The sequence below is a fragment of the Lepidochelys kempii genome, chromosome 2 (assembly GCF_965140285.1).
Source record: "Lepidochelys kempii isolate rLepKem1 chromosome 2, rLepKem1.hap1, whole genome shotgun sequence".
Taxonomy (NCBI): domain Eukaryota; kingdom Metazoa; phylum Chordata; order Testudines; family Cheloniidae; genus Lepidochelys; species Lepidochelys kempii.
Window position 1 is genome coordinate 135,151,958 of NC_136381.1, and position 25,801 is coordinate 135,177,758.

Here is a 25,801-nt window from a genome sequence, read left to right on the forward strand (position 1 = left end):
GAAGCACCCTACGTTTTCATGTTTAATCAAAATGTACAGGCATCAAAGCCAGAGTCTGCATTGACATAACTGTGCTTGCTTCTAGACAAAGATATAGCCTATAATTTAAAATACAGAAGAAACTTGTGTTTAAAAATACATTTGCTTTCCAAATGTCAGAGGTAATCTATTTGGTCATTAAGTTAGCAACATGTGTATTGTATATTCTCTACATAGGAAATCATTCATATGAAACATTGTGACTGTTGTTATGAATCTGAGAAAGTGGGTTCTCTGAATGTTTATTCATATTTTCCATTAGAAATACAAGAACTTACACATGTATTTCCAAAACATCTGTTGAGCTCACAAAAATGTTGGGTTCTTTTTTGCTTATATAAGAATCTTACATTTATACAAGCAGGTTGCAAATTCTATTTTGCATAATGAATACCATGGTTAACATTTATTTGTTGGAACAGTCTGGAACTGGCAATCAGAGCAGGGAAAAAGCCTTTATGTCTTCCAGTTGGTATCTGTTCAGCTTAGTCATAGTATTTAGAGGTGAACAGCAAATTGGCTTTAAAAAAACTTTCCTCAGCTGTAGCAATACATGCTCAATGCCCACATAGCCAGGCTAAGAGGGAGATTTAACACATTGTTGAAAAATAATTTGCTTCTTCTCCTTAGATCCAGTAACATGTCCAGTTGCCAGCACCTACTCTGACGTGACACATCAACATCCATTATGCTATAAGTTATCACAAAATCTCCCTTGAGCATAGAGCTGCCTGTGGCTTAAAGGGGAGTCAGGTAGGTACTGCTTTTGTAGTACATTGTGTGGTTTTGCAGATTGTAGGTATTCTAAATAATCATTGAAATAAAAGAATCTTTAACATTTTGCAAAACTGCACAATATATTCAACGAAATGCTTGTTTAACTTCCATAACATGGCTCTATGTCTGGCCGGGTTCCACGGTAGCTCTTATTTCTCCAGCATAGGAACAATGGAATTGTCATGCTGGATCAGACAAATAGCTAACAGCTGGTATTTCAGAGGAAGATTCAAGAACCTTGCAGAAGGCACTTAGAAAATGTGGGACCCAGTAATTCCATTTCTAACCCCCCAGTAGATAGACGTTGGTTTATGTCCTGAAACAAAAGAGTTTCTAGCTATGCCAATTTTTCTTTTAAAATCCTTACAATCATCATTTTAGATGTTCTTGTAATCCTTCTAAAACAATGCTTTTCTGAATCCTGCTAAACTCTTGGCCTCAGTGATATTTTGTAGTACTGAATTCCGCAGGCTAGTTGTGTATCACATGAAAAAGTATTTCCTTTTTCAGTTTTAAATGTGTTCCATTCAGTTTCATTGAATGTCTTCTTATACTTGTAGTAGGAGAATGGGCAAATATCAGTGCCTAATCTACCTTCACCATACCCTTATTTTTTATCATAACTTCATTCATTTCCTCTGTTGCAAGTAATCCCAATCTTTTCACTTTCTCCTCATATGAGAGTTTTTCCATGCCTCTTACATAATTGAGATTACCTATCCCTGAACCCCTTTGCAATAGGGTGACCCAAATTGAAACTATTCTACATAATTACATACTATTGATTTAGATAATGACAGTGTAGTGTTTTCAGTATTACGCTTTATTCAATTCTTTATAAGTCTTAACACTTTGCTTTTTTGATCACTGCTGCTGCCACACATTTAATAAAGTGATATTTCAAAATGACTTCGGGCTGCTCGCAATGGTGTCACCTCTTTTAAGTGGTTACAGTTAAGAAAGAACCTAGTTAGGTGTATGAGTAGGTTAAGTTCTTCTTCGAGTGATTGCTCATGTGCATTCCAATAGAAGCTTTTCCCTAGCAGTACCCATCAAGTCAGTTGTGGAGACCCCTAGAGTGGTGCTTTCATGGCGGTGTATATATGTCCCTGATGACCCACCGCCTGCTCAGTTCCTTCTTACCACCCATGACAGCAGTTGGAACAGCTTTGTCTCTTGCTTTTGCAAGTGCCTTACCTAGCGGTTCCCTTGTTTCTGTGTAAACAGTTAGTTGTTAATAGTTGCAGATTAGTTTAGTTTACTTCGGGAGGTTTCCCCCCGTTCTACTCTCCCCAGCGCTGGGGCATGCCTTGGTCGCAGGGGTTTAAAGCGTGCGAGAGGTGTGCAAAACCTATGCCAACAAGTGATCCGCATGCCGCCTGTCTCAAGTGCCTTGGGGAGGGCCATCAGACAGATAAGTGCCTTAGTCAGACCCAGGACTAAGAGGGAGCGGGACTATTGCCTGAAGCTCCTTTTGATGGAGTTGCCCTTTAGCCACAGCCTGAGCAGACACCAGCATCCTTGGTGCGCAGCGCACTGGCCTCAGTGTGGGATGTCCCAGCACTGAGGAAGGACTCTGCCAGGGAGCAGTGGCACCGCTTCCCGGCCCGCAAAGCTAGTGCCTTGCGGCACCATTCACAGTCTCCAGTGCTGCATAAGAAAAAGAAACCAGAGAGGGAACATTCCCCGTCAGGAAGCCGAGGGGGGATTCCAGTGGGGTGCGTCCTCCGGTGGGACACCCTCGGTCTGGTCCCCAAGAACCGTCACCGTTGACTCCAGCCCCAGTTGCAGAGCCATTGAGTCCGGCAAAAACGGAATCTCCTACCCGTGACGATTTGGAGGAAGAGCCTGACCTCCCCTCCACTCTGGACACATATGAGGTGGCTCAAGACCTCATTGATATGACAGTGCAGTACCTGGCCCCGCAGGTGCGGGGCCCAGCCTCACAAACTCAGGCACCGCCAGTAGCACTGGTGACAGCACCGACTGTGGCGTCGTGCCTGGCACCGCGGGTGATTATAACACCAGTCACGGCAACGACGGTGATGGAGGCAGCATTGGCGGCACCGGCACTGCTGTTGAGTCATAATCGGGGGAAGCCTATGATGTTGCGGCGCTGATCTCCGTCTCCCCAGCACTGTTGGGCTCCGCTCCCCCATGGTTGGGTACAGAATACTCATCAGAGTCAGATGCAGAATCGTCTGTATCCCGATGCAGCCACTACTGCTCCCAATCCCAGCACCGATCCCGGCACTGTAGGCCGGCGGAACAAACGGCACCAGTTGTCACTTGGCCACCCCAGTGGCAGGGCCCAGTGCAATGGCCTTTTTGGACCCCCTGGGCCTACCACCAGGCTCAAGGTCAGGGATCGAGGCTGGTATCAGCCCCCCATGCCCCTCCAGCGAGGTCGATGGCACGCTACACCCCTAGGGCCCCTGAGGATCCTTTATGGTAAAGGGCTGTTGAGTGGCCGCAGACAAGCATGCCCCTCCTCCACCGATGTCAGTGGCACCTGAACCTCCGGTACTAGAGTGCTCTGAGGTACCTGACCCGGCCTCCAGAGAACCCAAGGGGCAGGAAGACCCTGTCCCAGGAATCTCTTCCTCCTCTTCGCCGGACAAGGCTGTGGTGAGCACCTCCACCACTCTACCACCAATGGATACCAAAGGCCACCAGGACCTGCTTAGGAGAGTAGCAGTTAACCTCAGTCTCCAGACAGAGGAGGTTATGGAGGCCTCAGATCCAATGGTGTGCATCCTCGCCCCTGAGGGTCCTTCAGAGTAGCTTTGCCCCTCATAAGGGCAATTCAGAACATCACGAAGGTGCTCTGGCAAACCCCGGCCTCTATACCACCAATGGCTAAAGGAGTCGAGAGACGCTACTTCGTGCTGCAAAAGGGCTATGAGCACCTGTTTACCCACCCCCAACTGGGGACTCTGGTGGTTGATGTGGGAAACCACAAGGAGTCATGTGATGCCAAGAAGCAGGATCTCTTTGGCTGTAAAGTCTATTTGACTGCGGGGCTCCAGCTTTGGTAGTGAATCAGCAGGCAGTGCTTAGCTGATATGTTTTTAATTCCTGGAGCTCGTTGGCTAAGTTCCAGGAGTTAATCCTGGCTGATTGTCACAGAGAGTTCAGTGCACTCCTTGAGGAAGGTAGAGTTGTGTCTAGGACTGCCCTTCAGGCAGCCCTGGACGCAGTGGACTCTGCGCCTAGAACCATGGCCACTGCCATCGCTATGAGGCGCAGTGCATGGCTTCAGGTTTCAGGGATCCCACCTGAGGTCCAAAACACAATACAGGATCTCCCCTTTGACTGTGAGGGCCTGTTTGCTCAAAATACGGACAAGCGCTTGCATAGCCTGAAGGACTCGCGGGCCACTCTGAAGTCTCTGGGGCTACACACCCCAGCGCTTCAGAGAAAGCCCTTTAGAGCTCAGCTCCCATCCCATTTCTACCCAGGGCCCCCTAGGCTGGACCCTCCTAGGAGGAGGGGCAGAAATAACAGGAGGCGCCCGCTGCAATCCTCCTTGGGCCAAGGCCAGGATTCAACCAAACAGCCCCCCAGCCCCAAGCCCAACTTTTGAAGATGCGCACGAGGACGGCGCACCAGTTGCCTTCTTGGATCCTTCCCCCCCCTTTGTGAATCGACTCTTCCGCTTCTACCATGCTTAGTCTCAGATCATGTCAGATCGCTGGGTCCTCAGCACGGTGGGGGCGGGATAGTCTATCCAATTCTGTTCCCTCCCACCCCCCTTCCCCGTCCCTCTTCAGGGACCCCTCTCACAAGCAACTCCTTTTACAAGAGGTACATCGCTCCTAGCTCTAGGGGCAATAGAGAAGGTTCCTCAGGAATTCAGGAGCAAGGGGTTCTACTCCCACTATTTCCTCATCCCCAAGGCCAAGGGTGGGCTTTGGCCTATCCTGGACCTATGAGACCTCAACACATACATAAAAAAGGTGAAGTTTCGCATGGTCTCTCTGGCTGCCATCATTCCCTCCCTGGATCCGGGAGACTGGTATGCCACCCTCGACTTGAAGGACGCCTATTTTCACATTGCTATTATTCCAGCCCACAGACACTTTCTCAGATTCGTGGTCAGTGGCCAGCACTACCAGTTCAGGGTGCTCCCATTTGGCCTTGGGTGTTCACCAAGTGTATGGCAGTAGTGGCGGCCTTCCTCTGCAGGTGCCAGGTGCAGGTGTTCCTGTATTTGAACAACTGGCTCATCAAGGCCGAGTCGCAAGCAGAGGTGGTGGAGTACGTATCCCTGGCCCGGGCTATGTTTCTCAGGTTGGGACTTGTATTGAACAAGCCCAAGTCCACACTGACCCCCCACACAAAGAATAGAGTTCATTGGTGCTCTCTTAGACTCCACGCACACGAGGGGGTTCCTTCCGGAACTGCGTTTCAAAGCGTTCATGGACATTATCCAGACCCTCCTCTGCTTCCCCACAGCTACGGCCAGAAATTGTATGAGACTACTGGGGCACGTGACGGCCTGTACATACGTGGTACAGCATGCCAGGCTGCGCCTTCGGCCCCTCCAGACATGGTTAGCACAAGTGCACAGACTGGGCAGGGACCATTGGACTCAATAGTGACCCTCTCACCACAAATTCTTCACTCTCTCCAACGATGGCTGCAACCACAGCTGGTGTGTGTGGGAGTACCCTTCGCAAAACTCCAACCCATGCTTTCCCTTGTCACAGACGCCTCGGCGCTCGGTTGGGGAGCGCATCTGGACAATGTCAGAACCCAGGGTCTCTGGTCCCATGCAGAGCTATCGTTGCACATCAATGTGAGGGAACTGAGGGCGGTTCGCCTAGCATGCCAAGCGTTTCAGACCCGTCTTCAGGGCATGTGCATATCAGTGCTCACGGACAATACTGCAGCGATGTTCTATATAAATAAACAGCGTGGTGCTCATTCCTCTCCCCTCTGTCGGGAAGCCCTCAAGCTGTGGGGACTTTTGTATCACCCACTCCATATACCTGCAGGCATTGCACCTTCTGGGGGTGCAGAACGAGCTGGCAGACAGCCTCAGTTGCTCGTTCCATGGACATGAGTGGTCCCTCAGACCGGACATCGCTCACTCACTTTTCCAGAGGTGGGGCTCTCCCCACATGGACCTGTTCATGATGCAGAGCAACAGGAAGTGCCAGAGATTCTGCTCTTTCCTGAACCACAGCCCAGGCTCCACTGTGGATGCCTTTCACTCGTCATGGATGGGTCACCTGCTGTACGCATTTCCGCCATTCCCCCTCATACACAGGGTGCTCCTCAAGACTCGTCAGGACAGGGCTTCCTTAATCCTCCTAGTGCCAGCGTGGCCCCACCAGCACTGGTTCAGCACTGTTACTGAACCTCTCAGTGGACAGACTAGTAGCGCTTCCTCTGTCCAACCCTAATCTCACAGGACCATGGCCGTCTACAGCACCCCACCCACCTTATGGCGTGGAAGCTCCATGGCTGAACCCTCTTGAGCTTCAGTGCTCGCACTCGGTTAGGGAGGTCCTGTTGGGGAGTAGGAACCCTCCACTCGAGCCACATACCTGGCTAAGTGGAAGCATTTCTCCATTTGGTCTCGACAAAGGGGAACTGAGCCACAATCAGCCCCAATTCCCCTTATTTTGGACTATCTTTTAGATCTCAAGCACCAAGGGTTAGCAATATCATCCCTAAGGGTACACCTTGCAGCCATTTTGGCCTTCCACCCAGGAACGGCGGGGGGATCAGTGTTTGGTAATCTCATGATGAGCAGGTTTCTTAAGGACCTCCTGATGGCTATATCCTCTGCTAGAAGGGTATCCGAACTCAGAGCACTGACCTCCGAATAACCTTACACAGTATTTTATAAAGACAAGGTGCAGCTATGCCCCCACCCTGCATTCCTGCCTAAGGTTGTCTCCCAGTTTCCTGTGAACCAGGACATATTTTCACCTTTGTTCTTCCCTAAACCCCATGCCACTAACAGGGAGCTCATGTTCCATTCCTTGGATGTTAGGCCATAGCTTTTTACATTGAACATACAAAGCCAATTCGTAAGTCACCGCAGCTCTTTATTGCTATTGCAGAAAGAATGAGGGGGCTCCCGATCTCATCACAGTGCATCTCGTGATGGATCACGTCCTGCAACAGGACTTGCTATGACCTGGCTAAAGTCGCACTCTACCAGAGCGCAAGCGGTGTCCGCAGCTTTCCTGATGCAGGTCCCTATCCAGGATATCTGCAAGGTGGCAACCTGGTCTTCAGTCCACACGTTCACTTCCCACTATGCCATTACCCAGCAGGGGAGGGATGATGCTGGGTTTGGTAGGGCAGTCCTGCACTCAGCAATTCGGTGAACTCCGACCCCTCCCCTGAGGTAACTTCTTAGATGTCACCTATTGGAATGCACCTGAGCAATCACTCGAAGAAGAAAAAACAGTTACTTACCTCTCGTAACTGTTGTTCTTCGAGATGTGTTGCTTATGTCCATTCCAAATCCCGCCTGCCTCCCCGCTGTCGGAGTATTCCAGCAAGAAGGAATTGAGCAAGTGGTGGGTCGGCAGGGACATATATACACTGCCATGAAGGCGCCACTCTAGGGATCTCCACAGCTGACCTGACGGGTACTGCTAGGGAAAAGTTTCCGGCGATTGTGCGTGCGGCGCATGCACGCACCTATTGGCATGGACATGAGCAACACATCTCGAAGAACAACAATTACAAGAGGTAAGTAACTGTTTTTTATTCCCTCCTGGGTGCATTATTTTGCATTTGTCAACATTGGACTTCATCTTCCATTCAACTAGCTTGCTTAGATCCCTCCAAGTTTCCTTAGTCTTCTCTAGTCTTGAGGAACCTAAATAATTGTGTCACCTGAAAATTCTACCACCTTATTGCTCACCGCCAGATAATACATATGTTGAACACAACTTAGCTTTGTATGGAACCTTGTGGGTCCCCGTTATTAATCTTTTTCTGGGATGAAAATTGACTGTTTATTCCTATTCTTTGTTTTCTGTCCTAGTCAATTTCTGATCCATGACAGTACTTACTGTCTCTTGAAAGTGAGAGAAAAGTAGTCTCTTGTAAAGTACTTTTTGAAAGTTCAAATAAATGTCAGCTGCTTCTCTTTTGTCCACTATTTTATTGACACATTTAAAGAATGGTAAGAGCATGTCAGATATGGTAAGATGTCCTTTCAGAGCAAAGGACAGTGAGATGATGATCAAGCGCACTTTACACTGATTTTACATCAAAGTAACTGCACTGACTTCAGAGATACTACTCCTGATTTACAGAGTGATAACTTAGAAGAATAAGGCCCAGTTCATTTCTTGGGCCTTCAAGTTGCAAGTCCAGAGGAAAGAGTGAGATTTACAACATAGTTTTGGTGTTTTGCTTCTGTTCATCTGTCTATTGCCTAATGTTCAGTACCTGTTGCTACAGTTGAGAAACGTTTGTAAAAACAATTTCCATGCGTTCCTCTTTAAAGAATGCCTGCAAAAGGATGGATAGGTCCATCAATGGCTATTAGCCAAGATGGTCAGAGATGCAACCCCATGTTCAGAGCAACCCTAAACCTTTAACTGCCAGAAGCTGGCAGGGGAAGACAGGGATAGATCGTTCCAACTACCCTGTTCAGAACACTTCCTTTGAAGCTTGGGTATAGGGCACTGTCAGAGACATGACAGTGGGTTAGATAGACTGTTGGTCTGACCCAATATGGCAGCTCTTATGTATATATCTCAGTGATTATACCATATCTCACAAAGCTGAATACCAAGTTATTTTACCACTTAAATGTGCAATAGAGTTATTTCCATGTCAAATTAATTGATGCTTAAAGATGTTTTGACTGCATCACCTTAGACATGAATGTCTGTGACGTATATATGTGTAATATGACTCAGATATTTGAGACACTGAATGTAAATGCACAGTACTCTTTGTTCACAACTAACACCAAACAAATTTTGACTATCAAAAGCAAAGTTATATTGTTGTCACCAGCTCTTGCAAGAGAAAAAGCCATGACTGGTGTTGGCAGGCAACATCTTTTCAGTGCACCTTAAAGTATTTATTTGGAGGCCATATTGTGACTAGCCCTGCTCAGGTGCAAACAGGCATGGGATGGGGAGGGGGCAGGAAGAATATAAGAAACTTCCTTTTTTAGGCTTTATATAAAGACCAGTTGCAGTTTTTGCACTCCTGAGTTCAAGTAATAGGTGGGGTTAGTTCCTCTAGCCCCCATCCTCAAAAGCAGTGTTTTCCCCAGGAATTGAAATGGGTGGGGTGTTCAAATTTACGAAGGGGGGCAGGGCCGATACGCATGAAGATGGGCTGTATGGCACCATAGTAAAAACTGAAAAATGTTTCATGACCATTTTATTAGATTTTAAAATCATCACACAAATTAAAGTTGGCTACTCAAGCCTTCTATGAAGCACTACAACTACAGCCTTCTTGGTTTCTTGTTATAATTTTGCACAACTCTGTTAATGAACTTCTTGAATGCAATGTATTCATCTTTGGTGGCTTCTTGTGTGTCTGGTACTTCCATTCCTTCAACTGATATGCTCATTAGTTCATTCACATGATCAGACAGGAGGCGACTTCTTTCAAAACACAAAATTCTATTCAATGATGAAAAAGAATGCTCAGCTGTAGCTGTTGTGACTGGAAGTAGCAAGAGATGAATTCCTACTTCTTTCAACCTAGGAAACATAGCATAAAGATCGGGTCAAGCCACTAGTGATGATAAAAAATAAGTTGAAGTCAAATCTTCATTCATTCGTCGTATGATATGCCATTCTGTGTTCAAATTCTCTATTCTGTCCTGAGCACATGGCAGCCACATTGCCGGTAGTGCCTCACTCCACTCAACTGTCGGTGTTTTATAAGACAGGGATCTGTAAAAGCTACGTAGAGGTTGAGTAGAATCTAGAAGTCGCTGCTGTAGATTTTTAAGAAATCAAGTCTGTGTACTTTTTCAGTTGTCTTAACACACACTTCTTGTCCTCTTCACTTAAGGATTCAATATAAATGCCTTCATCAGTCAACTTCTGGACTGAAGTCTTTGCTTCTTCCAGTACTTTTTCAATGGATAGCTCTCTGATTGATCCAAATGTAGCTTCTATTGCTGGACAAAGATCTGCTACTGTTGTAGCAGATGCCTGAATGGCATTGTTTAATGACCCAAGTGGTTTCAACAGTAGACTTACAAGAGAGAGAATGGCAATAGTCTTCTCTGAACGTAGTAGCAAAAGTAATCCACCAGCCTCACTACTTTGATCCATCCCATCTTGGTAGATACTTTCCAAAGCCAGTAATAATGGCTGCAGTAATTTTAAGACAACAGCCAAGGATCACTCATGAGAAAGCCAGAGGGTTTTCCCAGGTTGGACTAATTTGAACTTCAGCTCCAGTGTATCTTCTATATTTTCCAAGATAGTCAGTCTTTTTGGACTCTTGCGGAAAAAAGAATATAATGAAGACATAAATTTATAGCTTTTTAAATGTCTTTTGAAGAGTCTGCAGCTCCTACAAGCACTAGTTGGAGTAGATGGCCTCTGCAGCGTGTATTGGAGAGACTAGGGTTACACTTTTCTCTGAGCAAAGCTTGTGCTCCACCATATCTTCCAGAGAAGTTTGCAGCTCCATCAAATGCACAAGCAATCATCTGTTTGGGGTCCCATTGACAAGCATTTAACTCTTCTAAGATGTGGGTTGTCACAGATGCAGCCAATCTGTCTTCTATAACTTGATCTAGAAATGCATCTACTGGCCTACCACTGACATAAAGATTAATGTACACAATGACTTAATACTTGATGACTATTTGCATTGGTGCATTCATCAGCCATGTATGCAAATTTTTTGAATGTGGTGAGAGAGTTCTTCACTTTTTCACCACATGCATCTAGCCAGTCAGTTGAGTTTCTTGCAGAAAGATAGTGAGCATTTGCTGGTCTTGTTCGGAACCAGTGTTCAACTTCAGGATGAAGAAGTGACAATGCACTTAACATTGGCCTCCAGTTTGTAGTGTGTGGCATCTCTTGCTTAAATGAAAAGTATGATGACACAGCTATGTTTGTTCTCATGAACTGTGTTGTGTCTCCAACATTCTTAACAGCCTCATTAAAACTCACTTGTGTTGTCCTTGGTCAGTGGAGACTTTCAGAGGTGCTTTCACATGAGTTCATCTCCCAGGTGGGGAGCAAGAAGGCACCTTGCTCATTCCTCCAGCTGCTCACTGTTTGCTCTGGCCACTGTTGTTTGTTGTGCCACCGTTCACTCCATCGCTCTGTTGCCAATGGCCCTGCGCCATCACCTTCTGCTGTCACCTGCCACTGTGACCTCTGAGAGTTGGTCTCTTGAGGTTCCACCCAGCTCTCAGCAATTTTAGCTGAGCTCTCAGTGGGGGAACCTTGCTGCTAGTGCAGACTGGGCCATCTCTTCCACAAAACACTGTTCCACAGCAGGTCTAAGCACTTAGACCTGATTATCAGTGATTTCAGCTGTAGTGATCACTTAACAAAACAAAGACTATCTATGGAGCCTAATCAGCTCTGTCTTTAAACAGTGGAGAGGGGCAGGTCTAATAGTATTTGTGACTCAGGCAGACCATCAAGCACCTGTCCCCACCCTCTCTCTCTATGCCCTCAATCAGCACAGGCTAAGTACATTTCTACTGGCCTTTACTCATACAATAAGAACAACAACATTTCTTTACCTCCCGCATTCAAGTGATTTGTAACCCAGCCGCAGCCAAAATCTATCACTTGGGCAACACAGCTCTGTTTGCTGGATATCTAGGTAGATGCGGTGTGAATGTAAATACAATCTGGTCCTGAAGCCTTTCCCCCCAGCTAATCACTAGCTGTCAGGGAGAGCTCATTTAGACTTTGCGTATAAATCATTATTTGAAATTATTAGGTTGGCCAACAATCATTGAAATGAATGCACTGACATTGTCATAAAAACAACAGCTGTATAAGGAAGCTAGTCTATGTTCATGCTTTTCAAATCTATTATACTTTTTCAGATACACATATTTTATCATACACTGTATATGCTTTTAAAGTGTGTATTAATGTTTCAATTTCAATTCAAATTTCCAAACAATCACAAAATTGGCAACACTGCATGTAACTAGTTCACAAAACTGGGGGTGGGTGGGTGTTGGGGAAATTCAGGGGGGGTAAACACCCTCATGGGGGCGGGTGTAGGGAAATCCCTGCCCAAAAGGGTGGGACCCTGGCCTCAAACCCTCTACATCAGCCACCTGAACAGGCCTGCTACAGAAGGGAATGCATATTGTATCACCTTTAGGAGATTAGCAGTGGCATACTCCCCCTGTGAGCTCTACAGTGTGCTCCAGAGAATGCTGGGAGGTTTCTATCCTTGAGGTAAGATGCCTCCTGGATGTTCTGCTGAGGTGGTGTAGCTCTGCATTACCTTCAACTTAGGGCTGTGCCTATGAGGCATATTTAAGCCATTCATCTTTAGACTGCACATATATTCCATTTCTGTTTGGAAAGCCAACTTCCCCCCCCGAGTCTTTAAGTGTATTGGATTCACAGGGTCCTCAGCTGCTGTAATCAGCTACATTTACTTTAACATAATGATGCTAATTCACACCATTTGCAGATCTGGCCCATGTTTTTAAAATGACAAATTTAAACTATCCAGCATTAACTGAGTCACAACTTAGAGAAGGAAAGTGATATGGTTTTCACTTAACACAATATAGTATGTTTTCCTTACACACTTGTAACGGCTTTTGTAGCCTTCCATTTCATTACCTGTTGCCTATCTTCAAAGACAATGATTATAGATCTCTAGACAGCTAGTTAAATAATACTAGATATAGGCAGGTCCTATCCTATCTCATTTTTGGGCCCATAAGGTATACTCCAAAGTTCATTATAAAGGAACACAAAGAGACACCTCTCCCCCACCCCGTCCCCAACAACCAAACAGACTATAAATCGCCAAAACCTCAGTTTCACTGTGGAGATGGTTTATTGTGTGTGTTATGTTGTATTCCACATATAACTTTTGTTCTCACTCAGTGAATTTTTTAGGTTATTTTTGAACCTTACATATTGCACAAACAAGTGGACTTTTACAAGCTTCAACATAACAGAGGAAGGAATAAATACACTGATCAGAAAGACTAATTAGTTATCCAATCAGAGAATGTGAGGCTGATACATAGGTGCAACCCAGAAGATAAAAGATGTTTTTTCAGAAAAATCTCTCTTCTCTTATTAGAGGTGTAGACATAGTTGAATCAACCTAATTCTTTAATTAGATAATTAGAACTTCTGAGCTATAGAATTCAATTTCTGAAAAGTCTGAACTTTTCAAAAGAATTTGCAAATTCTGCACTATTTCTCCTTATGGAAGAATAAAAGACATATGCCATCCCCATATGCCCCCCTGCAACCAGATGTGGCACTGCAGGTACACCCTGTCTGAAGTGAGCTGTAGCTCACGAAAGCTTATGCTCAAATAAATTGGTTAGTCTCTAAGGTGCCACAAGTACTCCTTTTCTTTTTGCGGATTCAGACTAACACGACTGCTACTCTGAAACCTTAATTTCTCCAGTTTAGGTTATCAATAAATTCAGCAAGGCTTTTATGTATCAAACAGCACACCTTCACCTGCCCACCTTTCTGAGAGTCTCATTTGTTAAAAGGAAAGATCAACAGGAGCACAAGAGAGAGCTTCACCAAGGCTTCTTAGCAGGGAGACAAACTCCCTCTGAGTTTCAGTCCCACGTCCAGGCTCTTTGCCCACAAGGTACTGAACCTCGATTCCTTCCCTGGAGCCAGGACCAACCTGCCGGCTGTAGCTCTTCTCTAGGTAGCATGCAGCTCCTTGCAAGGTACACCTACTGCAGCTATCTAGGAAAGCCCTCTCTAAGATGTTTTCTTAGGATCCTCCTCTTTCTGGGAGTACCTCTTTAACTGCATTCTGATAGCCTTTTATCAGGTCAGGTGCGCATTAGCCAATCAGATGCCAATCAGCCACCTAGGCAGTTAATTACTTACAGGTGAGCGGAGATGGGCTCATTCTTTGAATTAAGCCTTTCACTGGCAGACTGGACCCTAACTCCTCTTAAAGGGGCCAGATATTTTGAAAAATAACCAGACTACTTAAATAGAGGAACAGTGCATCTGGGGTCAGAGTTAGAGATATGACTTGCCACTGATACACGAGTAAAACTCCCATATAATTCAAAGAGAGTTCTACATGAGGCTAAGGCCTTTAGTGAATAAGCAAAGCAAAATATCTAAGCGGATCTTCAAAAACATTAACATAAATGTAGGGGGAAATGTGATTTGTTTTCAAAGGAAAGCAGGAAGAATGGTATAGTACAAGCTCCATGTGGATTAGTGTAACAGTGTCTCTGATGAATATAAGGAACCCAATTCCCCAATGCCTTTTACTTTGTGTAGTCTTATATACCTGGCTAAGTGGATGTAAAATGCTACCAAATCAGAATTCTGCACTTGCACGTTGTTTTCTCTATAAGGGCTATATCTACAATGAGTTATTAGCCAAAGTGAAGTAGCTGCATGAGTGCAGTCTAGTAGTGTAGACTCTGTGCACACATGTAAATTGTGGAATGCACGGGCACAACTTACCCAACAGCCCTCTCCCATGGTTTCTAACATGGATTGGAATGCTCTTATTCAAAGATTTTGACATGGCAAATATTTTTCTGCCTAAACCAAAAATTAGAGTTAAAATAGTTAGCAGATAGGTTTAATAAGGTTCAGAGACTATAAACAATTTTATATACAGTTAATATACAGAGTTACATTTAAAGATGATTTCTTGTCAATAAATATTTATTTTTCAGGGTGTTTTTCCTCTACCTTCTTCACATATGTCTATATTGAAAAAAGCGTCTTTAAAATTTTTGATTTACTGACTGTACATTCCCTAATTAGAAAGATCATTTTAGCGGAGTGCTTTGTAAGTTAAAAAAATCTAGAGATAAAGGGAACAATTTATATTCACGTTTCATAACTCCTTCTTTAGACAAATTACCGAATTAAGGAAATGAGAAATATTGGTTGCAAATAATAGTTTAAATTAGAATTACATTTTTCATTTCAATAACTAAATGAATTTGATTTTGAATGTTAAATCAGTTTATAAAATGCTTTGTGCAGCCTCTCAACATTAACTTCCATTAAAAGATTGAGAAATAGCAATAATCACACTGACAAAACTTGCTGATGGTAAGTAATTCATGTGCTATTGCAATCACTTAATCTTTTAACAGCATGCAACATGGTGTGTAGTAAAGAGCTATAAATAATCATAGCCAGAGACAAAGCTTAAATAGTTTTTGATTCCATAAAATGAGTCTTGTTCTTACAACAAAAAGTTTTTTAGCTAGTGGCTGCCTAAAAGAAGGGTCTTAGTCATATGAAATTACTATAACTATCTATTTCAGATAAGTTTAAGAAAAACTAACTTTAATGCTAGTTGTGCTTTGTGATTGGTGGAAATAGACTTTCTGTAGTGCATATTTATGAAATCTCATTTCTGTGAGAATGTATTCTAGTGTGTCATAACAAAGAATGCCGATGCAGAAGGGTCATCTTTGGATTAAAGTCCAGGGGTCGGCAACCTTTCAGAAGTGGTGTGCTGAGTCTTCATTTAGTCTCTCTAATTTAAGGTTTTGCTTGCCAGTAATACGTTTTAACGTTTTTAGAAGGTCTCTTTCTATAAGTCTATAATATATAACTACACTATTGTTGTATGTAAAGTAAATAAGGTTTTAAAAATATTTAAGAAGCTTCCTTTAAAATTAAATTAAAATGCAGAGCTGCCTGGACCGGTGGCCAGGACCCGGGCAGTGTGAGTGCCACTGACAATCAGCTCATGTGCCGCCTTTGGCATGCGTGCCATAGGTTGCCTACCCCTGGCAAAAACTAACTAAAACAAGTATTTTTGCTACAAGAAGTTACTATACCTACTTCTAAATACTATCAGTTCACAATAACTGGCTACTAACTAAAAGCTGACATATAAACAGAATCACTGAAGATCTTATGTCTGGTTAAAAGCTTTCATTTGGAGATTTTTGGGGTCCTTTCACAATTTTGGCTGAAGTATTCAAAAAATTTTACAATGCAGGGAAATACAAAATTTGGTCCCCACACTACAAACTTTTCACACATGCAACTCACAAAACAGAATCTCTATGTACAGAGCTTTCAAAATTAGACTCTGTATGAGAGAAGTTAGTATTTACAGCTTGTGCACTTCTGTAATGCAAAGCTTTCGATTTGGTGGGCAGGATCGTATACTGGATTGTATCCAGTTCTATAGTGGATTTTGCAGGATCTTGCAAGGACAATGAAGTGCCAGCCTGGACTCAATAAGTATCTATTCATTAAAAAAAATGCCCATTTTAAAATTCAAGAGGGAAATTTCTCAGATAGAACATGACAAATTGGTAAAGGCAGTTTCTTCAACTGGGCTGATGGAAAATTATAAAATGCTATTGTATTAGAGTGTAAAAATGAGTACAGTGATATTACGATCAGTTTTCTAGCCAAATCATCCATCTGTCCAACAGGGGGAGACAACATTGGCATTTAAAAAAAATGCAGGATTTTTTAGTTGCAGATAGACATCTGTCTATCTAATTAATTATATTTCTAAGGTAGCTATCAGTGTATCATCTAAGCACTGAGTTGTGAGTCTATCACACTTTTGAAATGGATGAACAGCATCCCCACTTATGCCCCCCATCCTTAAGCTAGCACATTAAGAATACAGTGTAGCTGCAGCAGCATGAGTGGTGGGAGGGGCTAGCTGCCCTGAGTATGTATCCACGCAAGACCATAGGCAAGTACTTGGGGCAGCTAACTCCTCCCACTCACATTACCCCAACTATACTATTTTTAACAAGCTAGGTAGATCAGAACTAGCACAGGTATGTCTCTCCTCAAACTGGAAATCACATCCCCAGCTCAAAGTTTAGACATACCCAAACAGTAGCTACATTAAACATTAAGTAGCTACTTCCTGCATCCAAACTCTTGAACAACAGTTAGTCTGCTGATACTAAGATTTAAATAAAAATCTCAGCTAGCAACAGAGAATTTAAAAATTATGCATTCCCTATTCTTCCTTTTCCAGGATAGGTTGTCCATTTGCTTACTATTTCGCTAAACGTGACTTTCCTAACACATCGTCATTTCCAATGTCAAAAAGGAATTGTGCCTACAGACAAATATTTGTTTAGATTAACTCCTAGTACACTTAGGATAGATTGCTGTGAAGCTACAGGGCTAGATCACAATCTGGTATAAATCAGCAAATTATGACAATGGATCTGAGGATCTGGTCATAATCCAGTCTCCTGAGAGTCAGCTAATTCTCTTCAGTACCCTAATTTCCACAGGCCTACTGAATGGAAGCCAATCCATTCTTGAATTATGTCTACCTTCATTACCACACTAAACCATATATGGAGAACTTGAGCCATTTTTAATTCAAATAATATATTCATTTATCTTTTAAATGCTAAATACATGCTCAGTGAAATATTGCAGGGAAATTCTAAAGTATTTCTAATGTGAACAGTTTTCATTTTTAAAAGTATTAAAATGCAGCAAAATGCTTCAGTTGAATGAATTACAAAAATGGTTAAGCATAGTTCCTAATGTGTTTTTGGTAGATCTACAAGGTTTTATACGCATCTACATTTTCATTTCAGTAATTACACTGAGAAGTGGCTTTTCTTTAAAGCTTGTGTAAAAATAGATTACTAGAAACAATGGCACAAAGTAATACATATATGATTTTGGTCCAATAAGTTTAACTCCTAATGACTTCAATGGATATTACATTGGTGTAACTAAAAATAGAGTTACACCAGTTTTAGAATTCTTAGATGGGAGACAAAAAGTCTAAATAGAATGTCAAAATTTTATGTTGATTTCTTTTGACTTTTACCATAGTGTCCCTTAAATGCAAGTTGTCCTCCCTTATAGCCTTATGTACAAAAACAACCCCTAGGTAGATAACAGTTTTTGTTAAGTTACACAGTATAATATGTACAATTCTTCCCTGGCCCCCAACATCCACATAATTGTCAATGAAAAAATATTGTGCAGAAGATAGTTAAATATCCTTTTTTGTTCTTACATATTACACTGGCCTTCTACACAAATTATTGCAGAAACCAGTGTTGCTGTAACATGCTCCCAACCATTTCATATGCAGAATGGGTAGAGATTTAAATATCTTCATGCACTGCCAAATAGTATGTGCACGTTAGTCACTGTGGTCTAGGTCTGCAAACGGACTTGGGCATTGCAACACTGAAACACCTAACACTTAGACATCCTGCTGCCCAATGAAATTCTCAGTTAAATGTCCAGGCATCATATACAATACATGGGGAAGAGTTGGGTACCCAAGAAAGGCAACTGAACAGAGATCCACCTAAGCTAGCCCACAGGAAATGCTGTGGAGAGGGACAGAACTTAAACCCTGCACCTCAAAGGCACTTCCCTCCACTTAAGATTCACAGCAATGTTACCTCTCTTGGAATTAGGTAACGAAGCCAGTGTCAGTCATTTCTAACAACACAAAACCCAAAGACCGTGACATATAATTGGCCCCCCTACAAGCATGACAGGATTCTGAATTCACCGGGCCTTTGGTCTTCCATCTCCAAGCAGCCAAAGGTACAATTCTGGTTGTGGGAGACTAAACCCTCCAACTGAATCTGTAGAAGTCCACCCCTTCCAGGGCTATCAAAGGTCAAAAGGCAAACCAAACACAAATGAACTAACACAAGGTCATGGCAGGACAGTTCCTTCAGACAGCTGCAGATAGGCCATAACCCAGTTTGTTACTTGCAGGCAAGTCTCTAGTAATAGTCCCAAAATACTGGTTCAGACTCAGGTTCTCCATTGTCTTGACAAGGGCTTCAGAATGTTACCCATGCAGCTCCTGCCTTCAGCTAGGCACTTTAGGGCTGAAGAGCAAAGGTATGTTTCCCTCTCAGATCTCCCATTAGCTAAGCTTCTGCCTTTTTATCTTTTCTCCAGGCCGGGAATGCCTTACAGGTGTGGTGGGGCAGGGCTGCTTGAGGCCAGAGAAGTTCGTTAACCCTTACCTTGTTGGTATGGGGTTTATGCACCCCCATCACAGACCCCCCCCCCCACTCCATGACATCTGATAGCCTAGTGATTAGGGTACTCATCTGCGATGTAGGAGATCTGTTTTCAAATCCCTGGGATGTAGGAGATCTGTTTTCAAATCCCTGTTCTGCCTGAATTGGAGAAGGAACTTGAACTCAGTTCTTGTATCCTCCAGATGAGTGCTTTAACTTCTGGATTACAGAATAATTTTCATTCTCTTTCTGGCCCAATTAATATTTCATTAGTTATACAAAGTGGAACTACTTCAACAGGAGAGATTGAAAGAGGACTATGCAGAATAGTTGGGTGGTTAGTGCACTCACCTGGGCGACATGGGTCTAAGTCCCTGCTCCAAATCAAGCAGTGACCTGTTGAATTCTGGGTCTCCCACATCCCAGGTGAGTAATCTTACCACAGGGCTGATGGAGATAATGGGACTTGTTCTCTCTAATCCCCAACTGTCTTTGATGGGGTAGGCATGCTAAGAATATGGCGACCAGATCAGCTCGTGTAGGTGTAATAGGCAAGGGAATATCTAGTTTGTGAATCTCAGCAGGGATTAGACATGAGCTGGAATGCAAGCAGCTCAGCGGCATCAGGACTTAGGTGGTATTGCACATGCCCACCAGCAGAAATTCCAGCAACTAGGGAACTTTACTGGTAGAAACTTAGGTCCCTAAGACCTGTCCAAGGATTTGTATCTCACACCAACATTTCTGCTTTCAATAGCAAAGAGTAGATAAAGGGGTACCAGCCATCCTGGAAATGAAGGTGGCCAATTATCAAATGATATTGGCAAAATACAATTTACTTACTTATGAAAAGCAGTTGTCCCTGGCCCTTTCCCAGTTATGAATGTCATCCTTAATCCAAATGGGAACCATTGATGTAGTCCCGCAATAATTCAGGGAGAGGATTAGAGTCCTGTAATCTTTGTCCCAAACCAAACACTTGCATTCCCTCTCCACTCCAGAGTGAAACCTTTAATGATGATATCTTTAAAAAAAATTATAACAGACAATTAATTTTCTTTTAAATTAAACATAACAAAACCCAAAACCCAAGTCAAGTTCATATGACCATAAGTTTATTTAAAAAGGAACCTCAAACTTGCCAAATTGCACTATGAAGGTTTTATTTATCAGCTTATCACTAACTTTTTCCACATATTTTAAACAATTTAATATTTATTCTTAACAATTATATGTCTCATGAAAATTAATTTTTATTACATTTAAGAGTGTTGTTTTGATTCCCAATATTTAGCACAAAGTTATTCTGGTTCTCTCACTTTGGTAAATGTGAGAAGAGAAAAACACAAATGTCTGTAACTGATAGCATTACAGAGCAGAAAACTGCCAAAGGTGCTATATGGCTGTAGCTGAGAAGTATGAAATAATTTTGCTATTGAATACATCACCCTAATAAAATCCAAATATAGTTCTACAGATTTTAAATACTGATAAAATGTATTGTATATGTATAGTTCCTTAATTGTAGGAAAACAAACTATTCCTTCATAATATGCTACTTGAGCCTGGATTTCCATTAGGCCATCTTCTGAAAATCCATCCTCTTGCTATAAGGTTTATTTTAAACAATTGTTGCCTGTGAAGTTTATTACGTGGACTCCCATTCTGTATGAAGCTCACTAAGGTACACAGTCTTTCGTGGGTCTGTGACGTAAGGCTTTGATATTGTCTTTCCCACAGTGTCTTGATGCTACTTGTTATATAGATGTGAAAGGCAAGCTGCATTTCCCGATGCTGAATATTTTTGTCTAATGTATTCATAGTAGGATTGAAATAAATGTAAATCTTCCAAAGTACATTTCTAGATGGTGATATGGGCAACAACATTAAAAAAACCTTAACATAACCAGTTTCTATACTACTAGTCTGTCTTTTTTTCCTTCATAAATTGTAGTGTCAAGAATATTAGCAAAGATCTATGAAGATTTGTATGAATATTAAAATGATTTCTGGTTTCAGGAGAAAACTGGAGTTGAATGTAAGTCTTCAAAAAGTAATATTTTATCTTACACTACTTTGTTTCTCTTCTAGTGGCAAAGCATTACAATAACACTGGTTGAGAAAGTGCAGATGATTGCTGTAATCCTAGGATCTCTGTTCTTAGTAGCAAGTGTGACTTGGCTTCTATGGTCAGCCTTCAGCCCCTATGCAGTATGGCAAAGAAAGGACATCCTTTTTCAAATCTGCTATGGAATGTATGGTTTTATGGATCTAGTGTGCATAGGTAAGCTCAAAACATTAATCAGTACAGATTGTGGTTTAAGAGTGTAACTATGGATCAAACTTCCTCAGCTTTTCAATTCTCTACTTATTTATTCTTAGCTGACATCCTTAGCAAACACTTGACTTTTACAAAAGTAGAGACACTGTGAGAGAGGAACCAAACAAAAACTTAAGCCTAAGACTGATCAAATCACTTTCCCTAAATGTTAAATCCCAGAATCACAATCAATTTTGCCTACTTTGAAATTTAAAAGGATGGTAAAGTGTAGGAGGGTCAATAGGTCAAATTATAACAAAGATTTTATGAAAAGGACTAATGAGAGTTCTGTTCTCTCAACTCTTCCTTTGTTGCTAATCAGAGTTAGTTATTTACATCAAGGATAGAATAGGTCCCTAGAATAGGTCCCAAGGATTTTCTTGTAGATCTACATAGCTAGAACTACACTCAACAGAGTTGTGTGACACACTACGCTAGAAATAGAGAATAATGGATAAGCTGCACTGCTGCAGTGAGATGAAGGAATTAATTCCAGAGTTCTGGTGACATCCTAACAGATAAAAAACACTATATAAGTGCTAAGTATTTTAATTTATTAATTATACTATGAAACCAGAGCTCAAGTGGTTTATATTGCCATCAGAACTCTTAAAAAGTGAAGATGCAACTTTCTGAAAGCTTTTGTGTGTGTGTGTGTGTGTGTGTGCACTTCCTTTAACATATTGATCCCAAAATGTCTAAATAAAAACTTTTAAATAGTTAGTAAAGCATCTATGAGCTTAATGTGAAAGAGGTCACACTAAAATAAAAATAAAGGGATTTTAGTCACTCTTAGAGTAAGTAAGGCATAGTAATTTGAACTAAGGTTTCCAGAATTTTTATATCAATAATATGATGAAATGCTGTATAATGCTTTTCATTAAAAACAAAATCTCAAAATCCTTTTCAAATGTTGCTAACAACTCAGTTTTATATATGGGGAAGCTCAGGGAAAGAGTGATGACTTGAATACATAGTAAGCCAATGGCAGAGTCAGAAACAGAACTTGGAATTCCTGACTCAGAGTCTTCTGCTCTACATGAAACCACATTGCCTCTTATTATATCATGTATACATTATCATACAGTTCAGTTGATAACATAGTTATTTGAAACTAATTGTGTTAATTTAATTTTTTCACCGGTTTAATTTGTTACAAAAAATCAAACTCTTATCAGTTCAAAATTTATTGCTTATTATCTGTAGACAGATAAAAATACATTAGTGTATTTATCTATAGAACTAAATGTATCAGTGGAACAGGGTTGTGGATGTACTAATGAGGAAATTCAATTCTATGAAAGGACTGCTAAGAGTTATAAAGTAGTCACTGGAATGTCCAATGTGAATTTTCACATCAAGATTTAAAACAATATACAGTAGTGATACTTGGAAACTTGCCAGAGGCCTTAGATCTAAATATATGCATATAACTACAGTCTTATAATTAATACTAATAGCATTAATTAGCATCTCTAGCTACATTTTTGTAACTATAGTTTCCTTACTTGAACATTAACTTTTAATTAATGGTAACAAGCTTAGTATGTAGGGGGGTTTTTTAAACAATTATGTTACCTAATAACTTTGAGTTACTAAACTTGTGTCTGGGAATTAAGAAATAACTGATTAGCTGTTTTGGTAATTGTGCAGCATTTCTATACTTCTCATCAGCTCAGACCATTCAAGTTCAATATATTTTCAAGTAATCTTCTGCAGCCTATTGTATTTTAAACACGTGTATCCAAGATCACTCCTACATTTTTAAAACATCTATTAACATCTCCAACTTTACTCTGTGTTAGAGGTGTCTGTTACTGTAACTTCTATAGGATAAAGGAGTAATCTGAGTAGTTGTTTCAACTGAAAATATTTGAATTAAATTCCTTGGAATGCAAGTGTTGTTTAGGTTTCTGAATGATCTAAAAAAGCCACAAGACAATCTGGTGACAAATATAACTTTCCAACAGCAGTTCAGTGGGCAATGATTTTATTACATTAGAAAGTTTTTGTCTTACTCTTTAATTCTTACTCACTACCTCTAAAATATGTAAAAGGACTAACAAGTAGATGTATGCTATACTCTGTTCCTCACACACTATGACCTGTGTAGTGTTGATGCAGCCAACAGAAGTGTTATGAAGCACAAGTCTAAAAGTTAAAGTTAAGTGCCCCACCCCTTTATTTGTGATCATCCATTATTTTGTCATGTCTCAATGAGACCCTACTCCTGCAATAAACTCCCTGTGGATGGGTCCCTGCACCCATGCAAAGCCTCACTTATTTCAGTGGGGGTTTGCATAGGCACAAGGATGTGCTCATGGATAGTTAATTTCAGGGTCAGGGCCTGAGTTGTAAACTCCATGACTAAAGACCTATTCCAGTTGTCTAAAGCAGTGGTCTCCAAAGTGGGGTGCGCGCGACGATCGAGTGGGGGGGCGCAGCAGGAGGAGCACCGCCGGGGCAAAAGGGCTGCGCGGGAGGAGGAGCACTGCCGGAGGGGAAAAAGAAAAAGAAAAAAAGGGGGCGGCCCTGAGTCCTCCGGCCCGCTTCTCTCCGGCCTGCTTTGAAGGGGAAAGTGCCGCTTCTTTCCGGCTGCTGGCTGCGCAGCTGCTCCTGCTCCTCCTGAGTCCTCCGGCCCGTGCTCTCAGGGTCGCATTCCGAAAGGGGCTTTAGAGCTGCAGGCCAGGGCCCCGGGGCCCCCTTAGCCCAGGGCCCTAAAGCCCCTGCGTTCCGGGTGGCCCTGCCTGCCAGGGGTTGGGGGGCAGCTCCCCGAATTGCGGCTCCCAGAATCGTGGCCATGGGGGTGGTGCTGTGCTTCGCAGAGCCACCTGCACACCCTCTGCACCAAACAGGAGCTGCCCCAGGTAAGTGCTCTGCACCTCCTGCCTGCCCCAGCCCTGAGCCTCCTCCCCTCATTCCTCCTCCGCACCCTCACCCTGAGCGCCCTCCCACACCCTAACTCCCTCCCAGACCCCGCACCCCACCCTGAGCGCTCGCTGTATCATAAAGTGTTAAACCAAGATTTTCAAAAATAATAAAGCATATTCAATCACATTGCTCTCACTAAAAATATTATTATATTTTTATTATTAATAATATTTTTAGTGAGAGCAAAAAGGGTTTTTGTATTGTTAATAAATAATTTTTTAAAAAAAATATTTCATCTTTATCTCATCGTTTTTTAATTTCGATTTTTGTGTATGTTTTATAATTTCCACAATATATTAAATGTACAGTAGTACATGTATATAATTTATACATAAATAAATATACATATATTGGGGGTGCTTGCTCAAAAAATTTTTACTGATAGGGGTGCGCTATCAAAAAAGTTTGGAGATCACTGGTCTAAAGTCATGCACATCTATGGCTCTGCATAAACAATAAAATGTTTTCGGCCACCTGAGAAATGTAAATATCTGTACTGCTTGAAGTATTATTGTTTTTATAATTTTGAAATGAAGTTCAATAATTGGCTAGTAGAACTGCACAGTTATATTAAAAACCTGCACATTTAGAAACTTTAACAGATTATTTTTAGTATTTTTCCATTAAATCTGATCTCATTGCATCAATCCACACTCCTATCCAGTAAGTAATATTAAAAAATATCTCATACATTTTAAACTGCCAGCCTTGTCATTCATTTGTACCAAGAGAAAACTGTCAAAGCTTACAGCTCACAAGTATGCCACCTACTAAATAACTTATGTGGATTCTCTGATCAATTCCATTTGCAGCCTATCCAGTTTTACAGGAAGTCCACTTTTGTAACATTTAACAAAGAATAAAGACTTTAACAAAGACTATTCTTACTCTCTATTCACGGAACAGAGTTCTAGCAACATCAATTTAACTTAAACATTTTAATATATAGGTTAAATTTGTGTCCATTGTTCTCTTCATCCTCTTCTGATCTTCCCCAGGAATTCTGGGTCCCTCCTTACAGTACCCCCTTCTAGTCACTTCAGTGTCAAATATGGCAATTCTCTATGCAATTCTGCATCTGAACTGGGTATGAAGTTCTTACAGGAAAACTTCCAGATCATGCAAGATTTGCAGAGAAGTCTTTCACATTTGACCTAAATGGAACTGTGACCAGTCAAAGCTGTACACTTTGATATTGCCAGAGATTAGTCCCTCCCTGTTGGGATTATGAGAAAGAGAGGGAGAGAGAGAGAAAGAGCACAAAGAGTTTACATTAAAGGAATTTAGGATTCAAAACTTTAAGGATTCCTTGAGGAATAGAACATTAGCTTCCTGCTCTTCCATTGCTTGGACCTGGCTGCTCTCCTTCATCACATTGCCTCCACATAGTCACACTATTGGAGAAGAATGACTAAGAATGTGGTAATGGAACCTTTTTGAAGTAGTAAGTTGTCAGTTAGTGTGTGTACAATTCCCCTACTTCAACATTCTATAGACCAATGGTATAAATAACCTCCCCCACTAACTGTACTGCAGTATCTTTCTATTCACCAGCTCTTTTTCCTTCATGTTAGACAAATCTA

At 41.9% G+C, this 25,801-nt stretch overlaps 1 protein-coding gene across 1 annotated transcript in view; it reads left to right on the forward strand.

The window, feature by feature from the left end:
• Positions 1–25,801, forward strand: part of MARCHF11 (membrane associated ring-CH-type finger 11) — a 44,606-nt gene that overhangs the window by 13,473 nt on the left and 5,332 nt on the right. Inside the window, exon 3 of the mRNA XM_073329639.2 lies at positions 21,059–21,251. Coding sequence (XP_073185740.2) covers positions 21,059–21,251 — 193 coding nt within the window. The remainder of the gene's footprint in view (positions 1–21,058; positions 21,252–25,801) is intronic.